Below are 16,507 nucleotides of genomic sequence, written 5' to 3'. Positions count from 1 at the left end.
AACAACCGGAAGTGACGCCGACGTCAATAACAAGAAGACACAAGCAACAGTGTGTAGCGCAGCTCAGTTAAGCACTCTTTTAATCTTTTAAAACAAAAATACAACATGTCTTCGGATTTTGAAACGTACGAGCAGGACTTTGGCACCCTCACTGCGGATGTAACCAACAAAATTGGAAGAATACCCAAATTAGCCGGTGGTAAGTGGCTGGTAAATGAGCTAGTACTAGCAAAACATTCATGTCAGGAAGAAATAAACAACACATTGAATGATTCATTCATGCTGATGGTGTGTCTGCTCGGTATATTATTTAGAAACGTCCCATAACATTTGTCAAATGAGATGTTTTGAGGGTAATGGTGTCAGATATCCAGTGTGTCAGATGAGTCTTAAGTTCTGTCTGAGGAAACAGGATTTGGGAGACAGTGACATGGATCTTAGATGTCATGATGTATTTGCTGGAGTTAAAGAATTGGCTGAAGAAGAGAAAAATAATAGTTTTTTTTTTTTTTTTTGTAGCTCTCAGCATTCAACTGCTTATAGGATAGACAGCATACAGTGAGACAGAGGTGCAAGGTCCTAATTTGACAAGCTGCTGTTATGAACCTAACACAACAACTACTTATTTTGTCAGACTTAAACACTTGGACACAATAGGTTAGAAATCTTTTATACATTCCAGGCCAAGGATTGAGAGATGGGACAGGGACCCTCAGTGACATATTGTGTAAGAATTAGTGTTGCATGTCAAGCCTGGCTGTTTAATATTTCTGTAGTATCAGATTGTATTTACTCTTACACTTGTATTAGTCATATACCTTTGCATGACATATTTTACAATTTTACTTGAATTAAGTATTAAGCTAAACTTATGTCATGACTCATGACCCTTCAGGACTTCAAGATCTTTTTAATGTGCTGATTTGGTGCTCATTAAATATTTCTTACCAATGTCAATGTTTAAAACAGTTTTTGTTACCTAATATATTTGTGGAAACCGTGAAACAAACGAACAAACACATCATCAAACATAAAATCATCAACAATGACATTGAAGACCTTAATAATTTTACAAAAGTTTTCTACCTATTTCAAATAACTGACTCTTTCATTGAACTTTCTATTAATCAAAGAATCCTGAAAAAAATGTATCACAGTTTCCTCAAAAATATTAAGTAGCAAAAATGGTGTTAAACATTAATAATAATAAATATTAAAAACCGATAAGAATCAATAATTGAGAAAAAAAAATCAGCATATTAGATTTATTTGTGAAGGATAATGTGACACTGAAGACTGGAGTAATGGCTGTTGAAAATCCAGGTGGTCCCCTGCAGTAGCGCCATGGAGCCCCTAGAGGTCGTGGACCCCTGTTGTATCCCCCTTTACTAGGTCAGCGGTGGTGCTGTATACAGATCCACATAGATGTACACAGAGGCAGTTTGTCAACATTTCTATTCTAAACTCGGACTGAATGATTAGCTCCAGCTGGGACCCTTTATGACTGCAAGTTGTCATTAGTTTACTTATATGCATTTAATTATTCAAATCAGACAAATACATTACCATGGCGACGATGAGTGTGATGTTGGATAGGTGAGAGAACACTAGGGTCTAAAAATAAACTTATTACAAAATATAATCAAACGTGTGTTCATAAAGGATTTTCTTTCCAGTCATAACAGTGTCTCATAAGCCCATAAGAAATATGTTACTGTATGTGCTCTTAGGGTCTGTCTGATGTTATGTGGCTGAATGGTATTGCAATTTTAAAACCTCTTTCTATTTTGATGCATTTAAAAATGTCATTTATTCCTGTGCTGTAAAGCTGCTTTTTTAATAGCCATTACTCCAGTCTTATGTTCCACACAATCCTTCAGAGATCATTCTAATATGCTAATTTTAATGCTTAAATTAGTTCTTAATATTTTTGTGAGCACAGGTTTTTTTTTCAGGAATAAATAGAAATCAATAGAAAGCTCAGACTGTCACTTTTGATTAATTTAATGATTTCTTGTTAAATAAAATCATTAATTTATTATTTTACTAATTCATTTGTTAGTGGTCTTTTGGTCCCAAACTTTTGAACATTAGTGTACATTGTCCTGCTGTGCAATTATGGCCTTTAAACCTCTTTCCTGACTTACAATATGTGTTGACTTGTTTATATATCGCTAAATGGCTTATATTTTCATAAAAAAACGACTCATAAGGGACATTAAAAAAAAAAAAAGATTGTAAATCTGAAAGCTGAATAAATAATTTTTTCATTGTATGGTTTATTAGGAAAGGACAATATTTGGCCGAGATACAACGATTTGAAAATCTAAATATTGAGAAAATTGCCTTTAAATTTGTGCAAATGAAGTACTTAGCAATGCATATTACCAATGATAATACATTTGTGATATATTTATTATATTATATCTATAATTTTGAGTCATGCTGTGTACTTTTGGCTATTGCTATAAATATACCCGTGTTATGACTGGTTTTCTGGTCCAGGGTTACAAATGTTTCATTATTATTTCTGTTAATTTATTTATTGAGTTTACATCAAAAATTTAAAGAGACAACATTTGTATTGTAAAATGTGTTTGTTTGAAATCCCTGAGATGTCTGAAACAAGCCTTATGGCCTGAGAGAAATATCAGTGGTTGCTTGAGGTGAGGGAAGTACTGTTCAGGGAAGCAAGAGTGTGGTATCGCTAGATATGTTCTCCTTAGGATGCTTTTGAAATTGATATAATGTTTTGTTTTGCCCACATTTTGAACTTTAGAAATGCAGCTCCGTTACATTTCAAAATTCAACACATAAAATTAATTCAAGATCTTGTTCTGACTTTGCTGGATTGAAGCTAAAAGTCAGTTAAGGGCAATGAAAGGTAACTTTCATGCAGTCTGGTGACTTTTAATGTTTCAGTCAGTATTAAACCTCAGAGGTCTGGTCTCATAATAACCTGATGTACTCACTCTTTGCTTCTATTATACGTCAACAAAAGGGGAGAGGGATTAATCACTTATTCAGAATCGTACAGCAGTGAGCACTGTCAAACAATTGCTAAGCGAATAGGCTTTTCTCTGCATTATTTAAGCATATTGAAAAGAATGAGAATGTGTAATGTGGTGGATTGTTGAAGCTTAAATTGCTTCTTCAGGGTTTGGCAGTAACAAACATTGTGTCATCAGACCGGCCCACCACCAGCTGCTGAATGTATTTAAATAAGTCCACTGAATATGAACAAAGCCATAAACAAAGCATGCTCATTAGCGATGGCCTTACCTTCCTCACTGTTGCCAGAGGAGTTCAGCTCTTGAATTCAAATCTCAATTATGCCTTAAAAAAAAAAAGCTTTTTTATTTTTTTCTGTTTCCTTGGTAAACAAATTTATTTGCGACCAACAATGGCTTCAACAAACAGCTTAGCTGTTGTTCTAATGGCATTGTACAGTGTCACATGTGTAGAGACACTGATAAAAACCAGTGGACAGATATGATGCCCTTGGCCATTTTTTCCCCACTCAAGCCGACCAAATTCATTCACTTGAGAATATCCAAGATGTTTTGTTTTGTTGAGCAACACAAAACTTGTAGTCGTGAAACATGAATTTAAAAATAATGCAAGGCCTTAGTCCATTAAACATAAATGTGCATGGGTTTTTTGAGGTGGATTTGCACAAAGAGAATGAGCTGTCAATCAGTCTTGATGAAAAATTGAGCAGAGATGCAAAAATGCATCTTCAAGTCGAACTTTTCTCAGTGCAACGCTTTGCCCAAAGAGCACCTGACCTTGTACAGCCCCATGCATCTGCAATAGTGAGATATATATTTCAACCTGTCCTATGCCAGGGGTGAATATAGAGAGACCCCAGTGTTTGCTCACCTTGTAGAGAATCGCCCCTGGCTGTTTACACTGTGTGGGCTGTGAGGTTGCACATAGATTTTAAAAATGGATTGATGACCACCAAAGACATTGCAAAGCCAAAGGGCAAAACAGAAGTTCACTTTAGTTTCCATCTTATTGACAGCTTCCCGTTTGATATCGCTTGATGTTTTTTTTTCTTTATGATTAGTGCTATCGCTTGACATGGTTTGATGTGCTTCACTGGTCTTGTTTGATCAGATGTACGGATGTTCTTTCACAGGGTTATTTATTTATAGCATGCTTCTATGATTACAAAGTTCATATTATAAATGAATAGTTCTGGTTCTGATGTTAACAGTTTAAGACAATAATTCATCCGTATTAAAAAGATGTGATTTGTGATAAAGATTAGCAACAGATATTAAGTTATGGACTATAGTTTTAATGAAAAAAACAATGAAAAAAAAAATATAATTTTTATTTATTTATATTAAATATTACATTTTAAAATAAGCGTTTTCTATATTTATATAATTTTTTGGAAAAATTATTTATTCCTGTGATGGCTGAAGCTGAATTTTCAGCAGCCATTAACCTACTTCAGTCTTCAATCTCAGAAATACCAGAAATTTTGAAAACGTGATACTTAAGTTTTTTTTTTTTTTTTGCATTTTATGATGAATATATATATATATATATATATATATATATATATATATATATATATATATATATATTTTGAAATATAAATCTTTTGTAACATTATTATACATTTCTTTACTGTAACTTTTGATCAGTTTAATGCATGCTTGTTGAATTAATGTATTCAATTCTTAAAAATGTTTTATAATAATAATCTTACCCAACACTAATTACATTTTTATTATTTAATGAAAAAATATATATTTTATTATTTACTTTAATTATTTTCAATCAAATACTATAAAGCACTAATGCCTAAAACTTCTTGTAGCATAAAAGTGTATTATGCTAGTAAACAAAGTAGGATAGATTTATAATATTGTTGTTATTTTTTGCTTTCTGTGTGGTTCCTAACCACACCCCCAAGATTACAGCCTCTCTTATTTTCATAAAAAGCTTCATGAACATGCTTGGAGAGTTAGATATGATGTACAGTATGTATTTCATCTTTCAAATAAACATTAGGGAGGTGATGCAGATGCAGATTAAGAAAGAAAAATTCAGTCATGCATGCTCTAAACTTTGGCCTGGCTCATACCAGTGGATAAAAACCAATAGAACCTCATTGTAGTTCTGAGTGGGTGGCAGAATGGCAGAGTTTGGTGGTGCTGACGTCTCTCTTCTCTTTTAAGTTGCCAAGAGGCGTCTCTGCGCTCCTTCACGAAAATAACAAAGGCGTTTACATGTGGAAAAATAAGGCACATCAAATATGGATCTTTGTGCGTTGAGAATGTGTAAATATATCTTCAAATGCAGGCTTGTTTTTATTTGCTCCCTTGTTGTTGCGGGGGAGTCGGGCTGTTGTCATGAAGCACATCTCCTCCATCCACTGATCAATATGTTTTCCTCTTTCTCTCTTTCAGAGGAGAAGACACAGCTGGTTCTAAATGTCGACAAACAGCTTGAAGAAGTCAGAGAGTTGGTGGGTCTTTGATCAGTAATTTCCACTCACTCGTTTTCTAAATAATGAATTTGGCAAAATTCCCCCCCCTGCATAAACAACACCTGCAATGTCACCGGTGACATGAGACACTCTTCATCTGGCTGAAGGCTGCTCGGCGCTAACGGTGTGATCACATCCACATAATGCGCTTTTAAGTGACACCACATGACACATTTCACGCCATTATTGGAGGAAGGCGCTGTGGCAGGTGCCGAAATGAGGGATGTGTGTTGCATGTAAATTGTCCCATCATGTCATGTTGATTGGACAGTGTAAATCAGTGGGGGCCCTTTTGTGCACGCCGGTTTGCTCACGTGTGACACGGACACATGTCGTACTTGTCAGAGCTCAACCGCGCATGAGGTTTTAATGAAGCGGCGCCTCCTAACATGACTTGATTTGCCGGGTGTCTGAATCGATGCCTCTGCGCTGCCTCCAGTTGACAATAAACAAGCTAGACAGTTTAATTGTTTTTGTATCAAAATGCTATGTTTGATCGTTTACACTGAATTGAATTGATGTTTCTAGCTCGAGCAGATGGACCTGGAGGTTCGAGAGATCCCTATTCAGAGCCGAGGCATGTACAGCAGCCGTCTGAAGAGCTACAAACAAGAGATGGAGAAGCTTGAGAAAGATTTTGTGAGTATTAAGAACGGCCTTATACCAAACAAAGCACACAAGTATTGAGTGAATACTTTCATTGGCCACTTTCTTCTTCACATAAACATGTGCACATACACATACGGTCTGAAGCTTGGTTCTTCAACTCTTAAACCGCTGAAGGTTAGTGAAATCTCCACTGTGGTTAATTTAGAGTGTAGTTTTTGCAACTACCACTTGGGCCAATGAGAGCAGAGCTGTATTTTTTGCCAGATGTCCTTGTTTAGTTATTCATAACTCTGTCTGCCCGTGAAGAATCCACCCCACACACATCAAACCTCTCAAGGCTCTTTTCCCTCTCAAGCCAAATTTTTCCTTTACTTGTTTTACATCACCATGTTTGTCTTTCTTCCTCCTGTACTGTAATAGTCCTATTAAAAAATACACAGCTTTTTGTTTTCGCTGAGATGGTCACAGTTAGGTTATATTGGATAAGGAGAGGATAAACTGAACACGATAAACTTTAAATTTTTAATATTTGGAATATGAGGTTGGCCTTGTATTTGTTATTTTTTTAAGAGTTTATGAGAGCAGGTTAATATACTATATTTCTAGTAAACCCTTATGCGTTACAGCAATAATATGAATATATGTTTATAATGCATATTTTGTGAATACTGATTTATCTCAGTATATATATATATATATATATATATATATATATATATATATATATATATATATATATATATATATATATATATATATATATATATATATAAATATATAATATTATTTTATATATATATATATATACATAAATAAAATATAATATTTATTATTATTATTATTATTATTATTATTATTATTTTTTTTTTTTAAGTTATTTGTTGAAAAGGTTAAAAAGGTAATTTGTTGTCCTGCCACCTTGTGCATACAAAAAATTCTCTCTCTCTCTCTCTCTCTCTCTCTCTCTCTCTCTCTCTCTCTCTCTCTCTCTCTCTCTCTCTCTCTCTCTCTCTCTCTCTATATATATATATATATATATATATATATATATATATATGTGTGTGGGTATATATATTTTATTGAAAAAAATTGTTCTGAAAGTGATTCCAACGATATCATTTCTCTGTGCCTTTATCGTTATAGTTGTAGTGTGGACTCCGCTATTCTTTAATATTGAGAACGATTTTTAGAACTATATCTTTATCGTTATCTTTATAGTCATCGTGCTTGGTGTGAACGGGCCTTTATTCTCTTTGCAATCCTCCCCATTCACTGATGCCACCATATGAAGTCTCAGCACGCAGCAAATTCTCTTCATCTGAAGTAGTTGCTTTCAAACTCAGCACCTGCACCTAACTCAAGGTGCTCTTGATATCAATTACCAGATGGCTACGGCATCCACAAACGATTCCAAAAAGGCGGACATAAATGAGGAGACTTTTGAAAAGGATCTTTTGCCAGTGATCTGATGTTGTGCCGCTGTGCTGATAGCTCAGATCGCAGTGGAGATCTCTCGTCTCCGAGGGGCCTCACGTTCCTCACCATGGGCATTTAATTGGCCGATGATTAATCTTTAGCTTCTCCTGCTTGACTGTTGCTGTGTTTAATTATCATGCAATTAACACCCGCTGTGTTTGGGTTTAGTGCACCATTCATGGTTTGCATTCCTTTGCCTTTCACCTTGTTTTATGGATATATTTCTATGCTAACTATTCATGGATATGCAAGATGTTGTCATTTGTCTGAAATGTGTTTGGTGCTTTCCAAACTCAGTTTAATAGATCAAACTTTTTCTGATAGTAATAACAATAAAATTGAGAATATAAACATGAATGAACATTTTTCCAATAGTAAATACAATAGTAATAGACAGATGTTTTTGTATTTTTAGAGTGATATCTGAAAGTCCTTTTTACCCTTGGTGATTTGAGTCTACGTGCATTTGAGGAACAGATCCCCCTGAAGCCACCGTTGATGGCAAACCCCAGAAACTTGTCCTAAAGCCGGGAGATTCAGCTGGCTCCTCAGAAGTGGCAAATGCTTTAGCGTGGATGGCTTATCCTCTCTGCCACGCAACGCGAGCTCACACGCACACTTCTAAGAGGTGTCAGGGAGAGGGCCATCGCTGCTTTCTCTAAAAAAGCAGAGGCTTTGTTGTGCTTCCACGGGAAATCAAGGCCTTGTCCTGCCCTTCCCCTCCTCTGGCCTCCCTCAAGCTTCTCTCTCTTTACCCTCGCTCACACTCACCCGTTCACCCGCGGTTTGAAGTCTTCACTCCATCCCACTCGCCAGACTAAGCCTCCTGTTCGGCAGCAGACGGGGACCGGCTGACCTCTTAACCCTGCCATTTTTCAAGAGAAAGTAGGCAGAAATCAGAAGGACATCCCGAAGGTATGCTCGCTTCATGATGGCTTTATTTTGATAATGGGGGCGCAGGGTCTTAAAGCCGATAACCCCCGCGGAGGCCTTATATTAGCAAAAGGCGAGAGTGCTAAAGATATAAAAACAAGCATTGAAACAGAAAGTAAAAGCTTATTTGTGTTTGGCTGAATGTCAGCCAAAGCCAAACATAAAGGTCAGTGCCTTTTAGCCGCGTTTTTGATTGGTCAAAAAATATTAAATGGAGGCGTAATTTAATAAAAACAATTGGGAAAAAATATATCTGTTTAAGGCAAGAAGAACATTTTGTTGAAGAAAAGTTACATCTGTCCAGAAGGATGTGAGAAAGATGCATTTCATACAAGATCTGACAACTAGACAACCTTAAAATTAGTTTATTGTGATTATTCATATAATAAGGTTTGCCCCATTAAAATAACGGTCGTTTTACCGGAAGCGAATATAGCTAAAGTCTCTTTTAAGACTTTTTATGTATTCTATGGTTTTTGATGAAGCAACCGTATAAAACATGCCCAGTGGTATTTTTTTATTTTATTAAATAAATATTGAAATGGGGTGATAGCGGGATAGAATGGTAAAATATGGGAGATTCCTGGGAATAACGGGAGGGTTGACAGGTATGCACATCAATACAAAACCATAAACCTGGCTAAAATGCATTATCAGACTCAATTTCTGGTTCTAACCACTGATCTATATTATAGATGTACATTGTATAGATCAGTGGTTTTAACACATTTCTCTCTGTGACCGACAGATGGCGATATTGTTCAAGGCATCAGGAAGAAATCCTTGCTCATCCCTGCCTTTAGGCAATTGCTAATCACACCATTTTCTTAGCTATAGATAGACCGTTGGTCTCTTTTTGACTTCTTTCCTTTGAGGAACCTGGAGATTAAACGCTGTGAAGATCCTGGGTGATGGGGTACTTGTTTTCTCATTTGGAGGGCAAGTAGAGCTTGTAGGCAGAGGGGCTGGGGTCCGGGTGAACGTTTGAGTCCAGGTCTCTCCCACCTTTCTACACTCAAAGACTTTCGCTCAAGTGTTCTGCTTTGCTCCTTGTTCTTTTAATGCACTGACTTCAGAGACCAAGTCTTTTAGCAGCTGCTATCACATTTGCATAATCATTTGTGAATGTGCAGTTATACTAGATTTGTTTGTTTTTTAAACAAAATGTGATTACAGAAAAAGAAATGCAAATCATAATTTTAGTTTTTCTGTTTGTATTTGCTAGGAGTTGTGAATGTGAATATTTTTGTTGTATAAATGCAGAGAGAGAAGCATGGTTGAACACCTAAGCCAGAGTTGTGCAAAGAAAATATGTTGTTCAGCTTGCTTGATTGTTCTGTAGAGTCTAAATGCTATGTACTGTTATCACGTCCACGTCCCTCTTCAAAATCGCGACAATTGCTTTAATAATTCCTGCAAGCAATAAGTAAATTGCATTCCTGACTCTAGCTGTTCGTATTTGAGATTCAAGAACCCATAAAGAATTTATTAAGCCATGTTTGCAGTGGTGAAGGTATTTTGTTATCATTGTTTGGCATTGAATCGATTCAAAGTTTGTTTATCAGAGCAGCTTATTTCTGTCGTGTTCATGAAGAAAGTGTAAATGACCTTGAAAGAAAATTTATATTAAGGTCAATACACTAAAATACTGAATTATGTAGAATGTTTTTAAGTTAAATAGAAGCTCTGTCCTCGCCGGACAGATATTTTAGCTGTATATTTATTAATTCGTTTTTGAAGAAAACATTTTCAGGGTTTTCTCAGAGTTGGCTGACCTCAGTAGTCTTCTGAGCCATTTTGTAAGGTCTAAGGATTGTTTAAAATGACCAATAACATAAAAACATGACCATTACCACGAGTCAAATCTGATTTATCAAAGGCAGCTGTAGTAATATGACTAATATTAAGTGTATAGGAAGTTTGCTCGTGAAATTGTACAGTGTGACCTAGTTTTCCAATATTACATTTGTCTTAGTTGTAAAAAATGTCCGATTTGTGGGCATCTTTGTTATTTTGTTAAAGTTGTCTGGCAAGGGGTAAATGGATGCTATTGAATGATTTGTGACATTTATCAAAAAGTCTGTCTGATAGTTGTACATTATGAAATTACCGGTCAAGGCCAAGGTCAAAGATTCTATTAAACTATATTCTATATTCTAGTTTGTTAAATCCCTTCGGGGTTTGTCGGATAAGTGAACTGAACAGTTTTGTCAATCATCTTGATGAAATCCAATGACTTCAAATCAAACTTTGTTGCACTTCCCCAAGTTAACTTTTAATCGTCGAGCTCTTCTCATCTGCAGACTTGCTATATCAAGTTTTACACACACGGCATGCTTTCCAAATAAGTGCTTTGAGTCTTTCAGAATCAAAACTCAAAACTTGTTTCTGTACTCTACCCACCAAGTCATCTATTACAGCAGCTTCCACAAAAGAGAAGCACGGCAGACATACTTGACCTGGATGTTCGACACTTTTAATCGCCTTAAATTAGAGCCGAATGTGCACTCGGAAAAACTCTTGACTGTTGTCTGATTGTTTCACGGTGCTTAGAAGGTAACGCAGATTGTGTCCTTTGAGTTTAGCAAGCCTCCTGTGACGCCCAAGTCCAATCGCACTCGCTGATTACAAACCTTGTGTTTATTATGGAAATCTCACGGATTGATGGGATTCGTTTTCTGAGATGGTACCGATTTTAAGAAGGGACTAAATCGATCTTTTGAACACGGCTTTTATCACGGAGTTGTTTTTCGCTGGGCGTCTTGCGGATTGGTTGGTACTCTGAGATGGGATTGTGTGGCTTTGCAGAGATCAGCGCTGTGGCGCGTGCTCTAATCGCAGTGATGGGACAATGATGAGGTGAAGGACTGTGGCACTCTCGAAGGAGAAAATCAAGCCTCCATGGCTGGGAATGACGAGCCAATGTACTTAATAAGAAGTGGAGGTTTTTTTTCTTCTCAAACTAGAAAACAATAAAAAGCAATCGTTTTTGTGAGTCTTATTTTATAGCGTAATAGTTGGACATATTAGATCATTTATGGAATAAATAGATAAAAAAACATAATTATAAAACGATGATGATGATTTTAGGTCTATGACTGCATTCAGGTTAACAAAAAATATTAATTAGATTAATAAATTACAAACATATAAAATGATTATTTATTTATAAAAACAATACTATTTTTATTAAAAAAATATTTATAAAATAATTTTCTGTGGTTTACAATTTTTGGTAGAGTTTAGCTACAAATCTTCATAAAATTAGTAATATTTAACTGAAATAATTTGTTGGTAATTATGATACGTTTTTGGTGGTGTATTGGTTATTTTAATGGATAATCTCCTGTTTGTCTTCATAGTTATCCGTGACACAGATCAGGTAGAGCTTTTCAATTCAGGACAAACACTTTGTGTGTGTGTGTGTGTGTGTGTGTGTGTGTGTGTGTCTGTTTGAGAGTGGCTGGATAATCAGACAGAGCGATGCTGTCTCCTCTCTCGTCCTGTTCCTATCGCTGCTGTAAAGTGAAAGTGACATGTGACACCCCCGGAAAATGATGAACTGACATGAGGGACGGAAAAGGGTGACAAAAAGTTTTTGATTTGCCAGACCAGCTTAAGTATGAAAAATCATGAAGTATTTATGAAATGTATTATGAATCATTGGCTTGTTTTTTTTCTCCACCGCCTTTTAAAATGCACATCCTGAAAACAGAGAGAGGGAACATTTTGACGTCTCAGACATCAACTTACTCGTCCTTAATGTAGTGATATATTTACAGTGCATATGAAATCTGTAAATTATTGCTTAGTTTTTCTCAGTATTGAGGACGAGAGTTATTTAGGTTTTTCTGTGAGGATTTTGGCTGGAATTAAAATGATGGTTAAAGCCTGCGGTGGAAATTTGCTTTTAGTCATTGATTAAAATTAGGCATATCTGAAATTAAATGTCACATTACACTTTTTAAAACATAAAAAGCTTACAGACAGAGTAGGTCATGGTAGCAGTTTGTGCTTTTTCCTTGCATTTAAATATTAAATAATTGTATATTGCAATTAAATAATTTTATATTGTTGTCCAAGTTTATAATATTCTGATCTATGCATTTTCAATTAATTTAAATTAATTTAAAAAGTTGTTCTGCTGTTAAACATTTATTTTTATTTCTATTAATTTTATTTGAACGTACATTTTTGTAATATGATTGTACTTTTATCTATCTTTCATTTTAAATATGCCTTTTTATTCAGGGTTATTTCATTTAAATTTTATTCTATATTAAATCATTTATTTGAAATGCATCAAGCATTGTAATAGCTCAATGTTTTTTTTTATTTTTTAAATAAATCGATTATGTAATTTATAATATTTTTACTTAGTTAAATTAGTCAATTATATAATTTAAATATGTTTATTAATTACCACACATGCACAAACAAAAATAATGAGTAAATGAGTTTCGACATCATCTCCTGTCCGACAGAGATATATAAAGGATTAGCAGAGGCCACGGGATAAATATCTCGTCTTGAACTTCCATCTTGAGCTCTATTGTGATGAACGCTTGCAGTTGATTTCACAGGACTGCTCTTCATTGTGACTGTGGATGAGGCCTTTGTTTAAATCTCCATTTGAATTTGGTGCACATAGGGCATTGACAAATATACATGCATGTATAGAATTAATGATGTGGTTAAGCTGCTGTGTGTGTTTGGGTATTTTAATGCTAATGACGTGAACATTCATCCCAGACAATAGTCGCAGTGCGAGGAGGAGAGGGAGAGACCGAGCAGGGCATTATTCAGCGCGTAGCAATTTGTTCCCGTGTGTATTCGACACAGTAATAGCATATAAGTTTGGCTTTCTTTATGACTGGTTGCTTCCGAGTGTTCTTGGATAAAACACTCAGAACAGACATCAGATACTAAATATGGGATGAACTTAGTTCAGAAGAAAAAAACAAAACAAACAGATCTTTTCTTTTTTTCTTGTTTTAAAAGGAGGGAGTTAGATGGAGAGAGAAAGACGAATGTGGGTAAGTGAAGAAAGACTAGAAAAAAAGAAGTTATTTTCTGTGCAGGGTTCAGTGAACCATATGTAGGTAGCCACAGGCTAATGGGCGATTGGTCCCTGGCTCGCCAGGTATCTTGTGCCTCAGAAATCCCTCCTCCATTTCCTCTAATCTCACCTTTTCTGTGGTGCTGACCCAGGGAGGCCCGTTTCATTCCCCACTGCACGCCAGAGGAGAGTGCTGTGATGGGAGCCAGCTCCGGCAGTCTCCCTCCCCACCGGCTCTTCTCTATTGATTTCTCCACTCTTGCCTAGCCGGGGTCTGCTCTACCAGTGCCTGCACCGGCCCAGCATTAATGGGAGAAAAAGCTCAGCAGCCAGAGAAACGGGCTTTGATTTTTCATTAGAACTGCTTCCATATTTTAATATTGGGTTTAATCGGCGCTTATGCCTTAAAGAAATAACCATTCGCAGCGACTCCCCGGCCTTCAAGAAGTATATGCCGATTCTTCAATCAAAGCTGCTTGAATTTGCTCTTTTGTTGGGAGCTCTCTTGCAATGGTTTTTCCCCTCGCTCTCTGTATGTGGGTCGTTAGGTTTATTGACTGCACTTGGTTTTTCAAACATGACATTCACAGAAATATCTGTTGTTTAGTCATGTTATTTAGAAACTTTGTTCAGACTACTTTTTTGGCGTCATTTTATAAATTACAATTTTTTTTTTTTACCCCTTAATGTTCCTTTTGTTGTTATTTTACGTATGATGTTTGTAATAATTACAGAGTTTTATCTTTCTTTTATGGACAGTAATTTTTATAACTGGTTTTATTTTATATATTTTTTTTTATAATACATATTAGAATATTAGTGAAAAAATATTACTTTAATTATAAAGCGATAATGAAAACTGTTCTATAGTTGTTATTGTTACGTATGATGTTTGTAATAATTACAGAGTTTTATCTTTCTTTTATGGACAGTAATTTTTATAACTGGTTTTATTTTATATATTTTTTTTTATAATACATATTAGAATATTAGTGAAAAAATATTACTTTAATTATAAAGCGATAATGAAAACTGTTCTATAACTGCATTCAGTATAACATAAAATAGCATTTAAATTAAATTGTAATTATTTTAATTAGAATAAATTGGAAATATAAAATAATTATTTATGAAAATTACTTTTATTTGATATGGTAATCTACAACAATTGTTAGAATTTAGCCACAGCGATTTGTAATTTAATTATTTAGCTTATATGATATATCATAATTGTTTTTTTATAAATATATTATAAATTATATTATATATTATTCATTTATTAAGTACAAATAGCAATATTCTCTACAACGATATATCAAAATAACATATTCATGTAATTTTAGTCTCTGTGGCCTTGATCTGTTCCTGAATTTTTTTCTGTCCATGCTTTGTTTTTTGAGTACACAATGCTTTGTGAATTAAAAGCACACACCAGGAACCTGTGTGCTAATGAGAGACGCCATGCTGATATCAGACCATGTGCTGTGCACAGCTCCTGCCATTTTTACCGCAAGTGACTAACATAAATGTCACAACGACGCACACTAAACCAAACGCATCTGTCCATCTATCACCCATATGACAGATGTGATATTACCAAAGACTAAAGAACAAATCACAGAGGCACAAAGACCCTCCTGCAACCATCATTACTTTGCCTTTATCTGATTTTGTATCAAGTGCAAAAAAACAAAACAAAAAAAAACACAAGTACAAAACCTTCTACAATTTATTTTCTCGATGTTAAAAGAGAAAAACAACATTATGTGAGTGCGGGTGGATGTAAAGCTTCCCGTGCATGTGTGAATAGTATTCTTTCTGCTCGCGGATGGTGTTAGACCCCTGCTAGGTTGAGATGCATTATTTAAGACTGTTGTGATACTGGAGCCTGCTTGAAAAGGTCTTTGCTTTCTTCAGCCACTACAGCACTTTACTCTAGACTAGATGCACTCAGAAAAAAAAACACACGACGCTTTGTCTACTGTTGCTTAACATCACAAAACAGCGAAGACACATGCACACAAAGCCCTAATAACAATCACATTTCTTTATATTTAACGCCATTCATTCTTAGTCATAGTCTTTTTCTCATTTGCTTTTTAGATTTTATTTTTTTGTTCCAGCAATCAGCAATATGATGTGATTTATTTTTTTCTTGCTTATCCCCCCGACCCCACCCCACTTGAATCGTGAATTCCCCTTAAACATTTTCAGCAGATTATTAGCTGCAGAAAGAAAAGGTTAAATGGCAATTTGAGGCAGCCACATTGTTTTTGACTAAAGTCCCATTAACTCGAAATCAGAACTGGCCAGACATTTTCCCACTGGTGCGAAATACTTAATGAAACACACTTTATAAATTAAATATCATTAATTGCTCTTCACGGTTTGCCACCAGCCGTGTGGTTTCCGAGTGGAAAAGTGGAGGAAACAGCTTTGGCAGTGTCACTTCAGGGCCTCTCATTAAACTCTGCCCCTGGGTATTTTTATGCCTTTTAATGCCTCTCTAATGAACTGTTTACTTTTGCTGCAGTTCAGGTTCCATTATTATTTGTGTCCTTGTGTTGCCGTTTGCTGTCAGTGTGCAGTGTGTTAAAAATAATAATAATAATGCAATATTAATGATGAACAATAAGAGATAGCAGTTGATTTTTAATAAGATATTTTTGTGGTAATTATTTCTAACATTTAAACATTTATTTTTCACTTTTCCTGCCCTTAGAACTAAAGGTTAGGTTTTTTTCTTATTATGGTTTTAACCCTTTTGATTAACTGTATTGTTACAACAGGATGTTTTAAATAAGATGTTTTTATTATGCTTTTATATTTATATAATGATACATTTATTAGAACAATATCTGCTGGAGTTTTGTTCATATGAATTTCAGTACACAGACAAGATATGATAATTTCTCTAGCTG

General features: G+C 35.2%; 1 protein-coding gene across 4 annotated transcripts in view; it reads left to right on the top strand.

The window, feature by feature from the left end:
- Positions 1 to 16,507, top strand: part of LOC128025378 (vesicle transport through interaction with t-SNAREs homolog 1A) — a 123,655-nt gene continuing 107,148 nt past the window's right edge. For 3 of the 4 annotated variants that reach the window (XM_052611696.1, XM_052611693.1, XM_052611695.1), the window contains exons 1-3: positions 7 to 199; positions 5,430 to 5,488; positions 6,038 to 6,148. In XM_052611696.1, the coding sequence (XP_052467656.1) occupies positions 106 to 199; positions 5,430 to 5,488; positions 6,038 to 6,148 (264 nt within the window). In that variant the 5' untranslated portion in view covers positions 7 to 105. Of the gene's footprint in view, positions 200 to 5,429; positions 5,489 to 6,037; positions 6,149 to 16,507 lie in introns of all 4 variants that reach the window. The other variant, XM_052611694.1, reaches the window with a different exon arrangement.

Source organism: Carassius gibelio, chromosome A12 (genome assembly GCF_023724105.1).
Source record: "Carassius gibelio isolate Cgi1373 ecotype wild population from Czech Republic chromosome A12, carGib1.2-hapl.c, whole genome shotgun sequence".
Taxonomy (NCBI): Eukaryota; Metazoa; Chordata; class Actinopteri; order Cypriniformes; family Cyprinidae; genus Carassius; species Carassius gibelio.
This window is presented reverse-complemented; position numbering and strand designations above follow the sequence as displayed.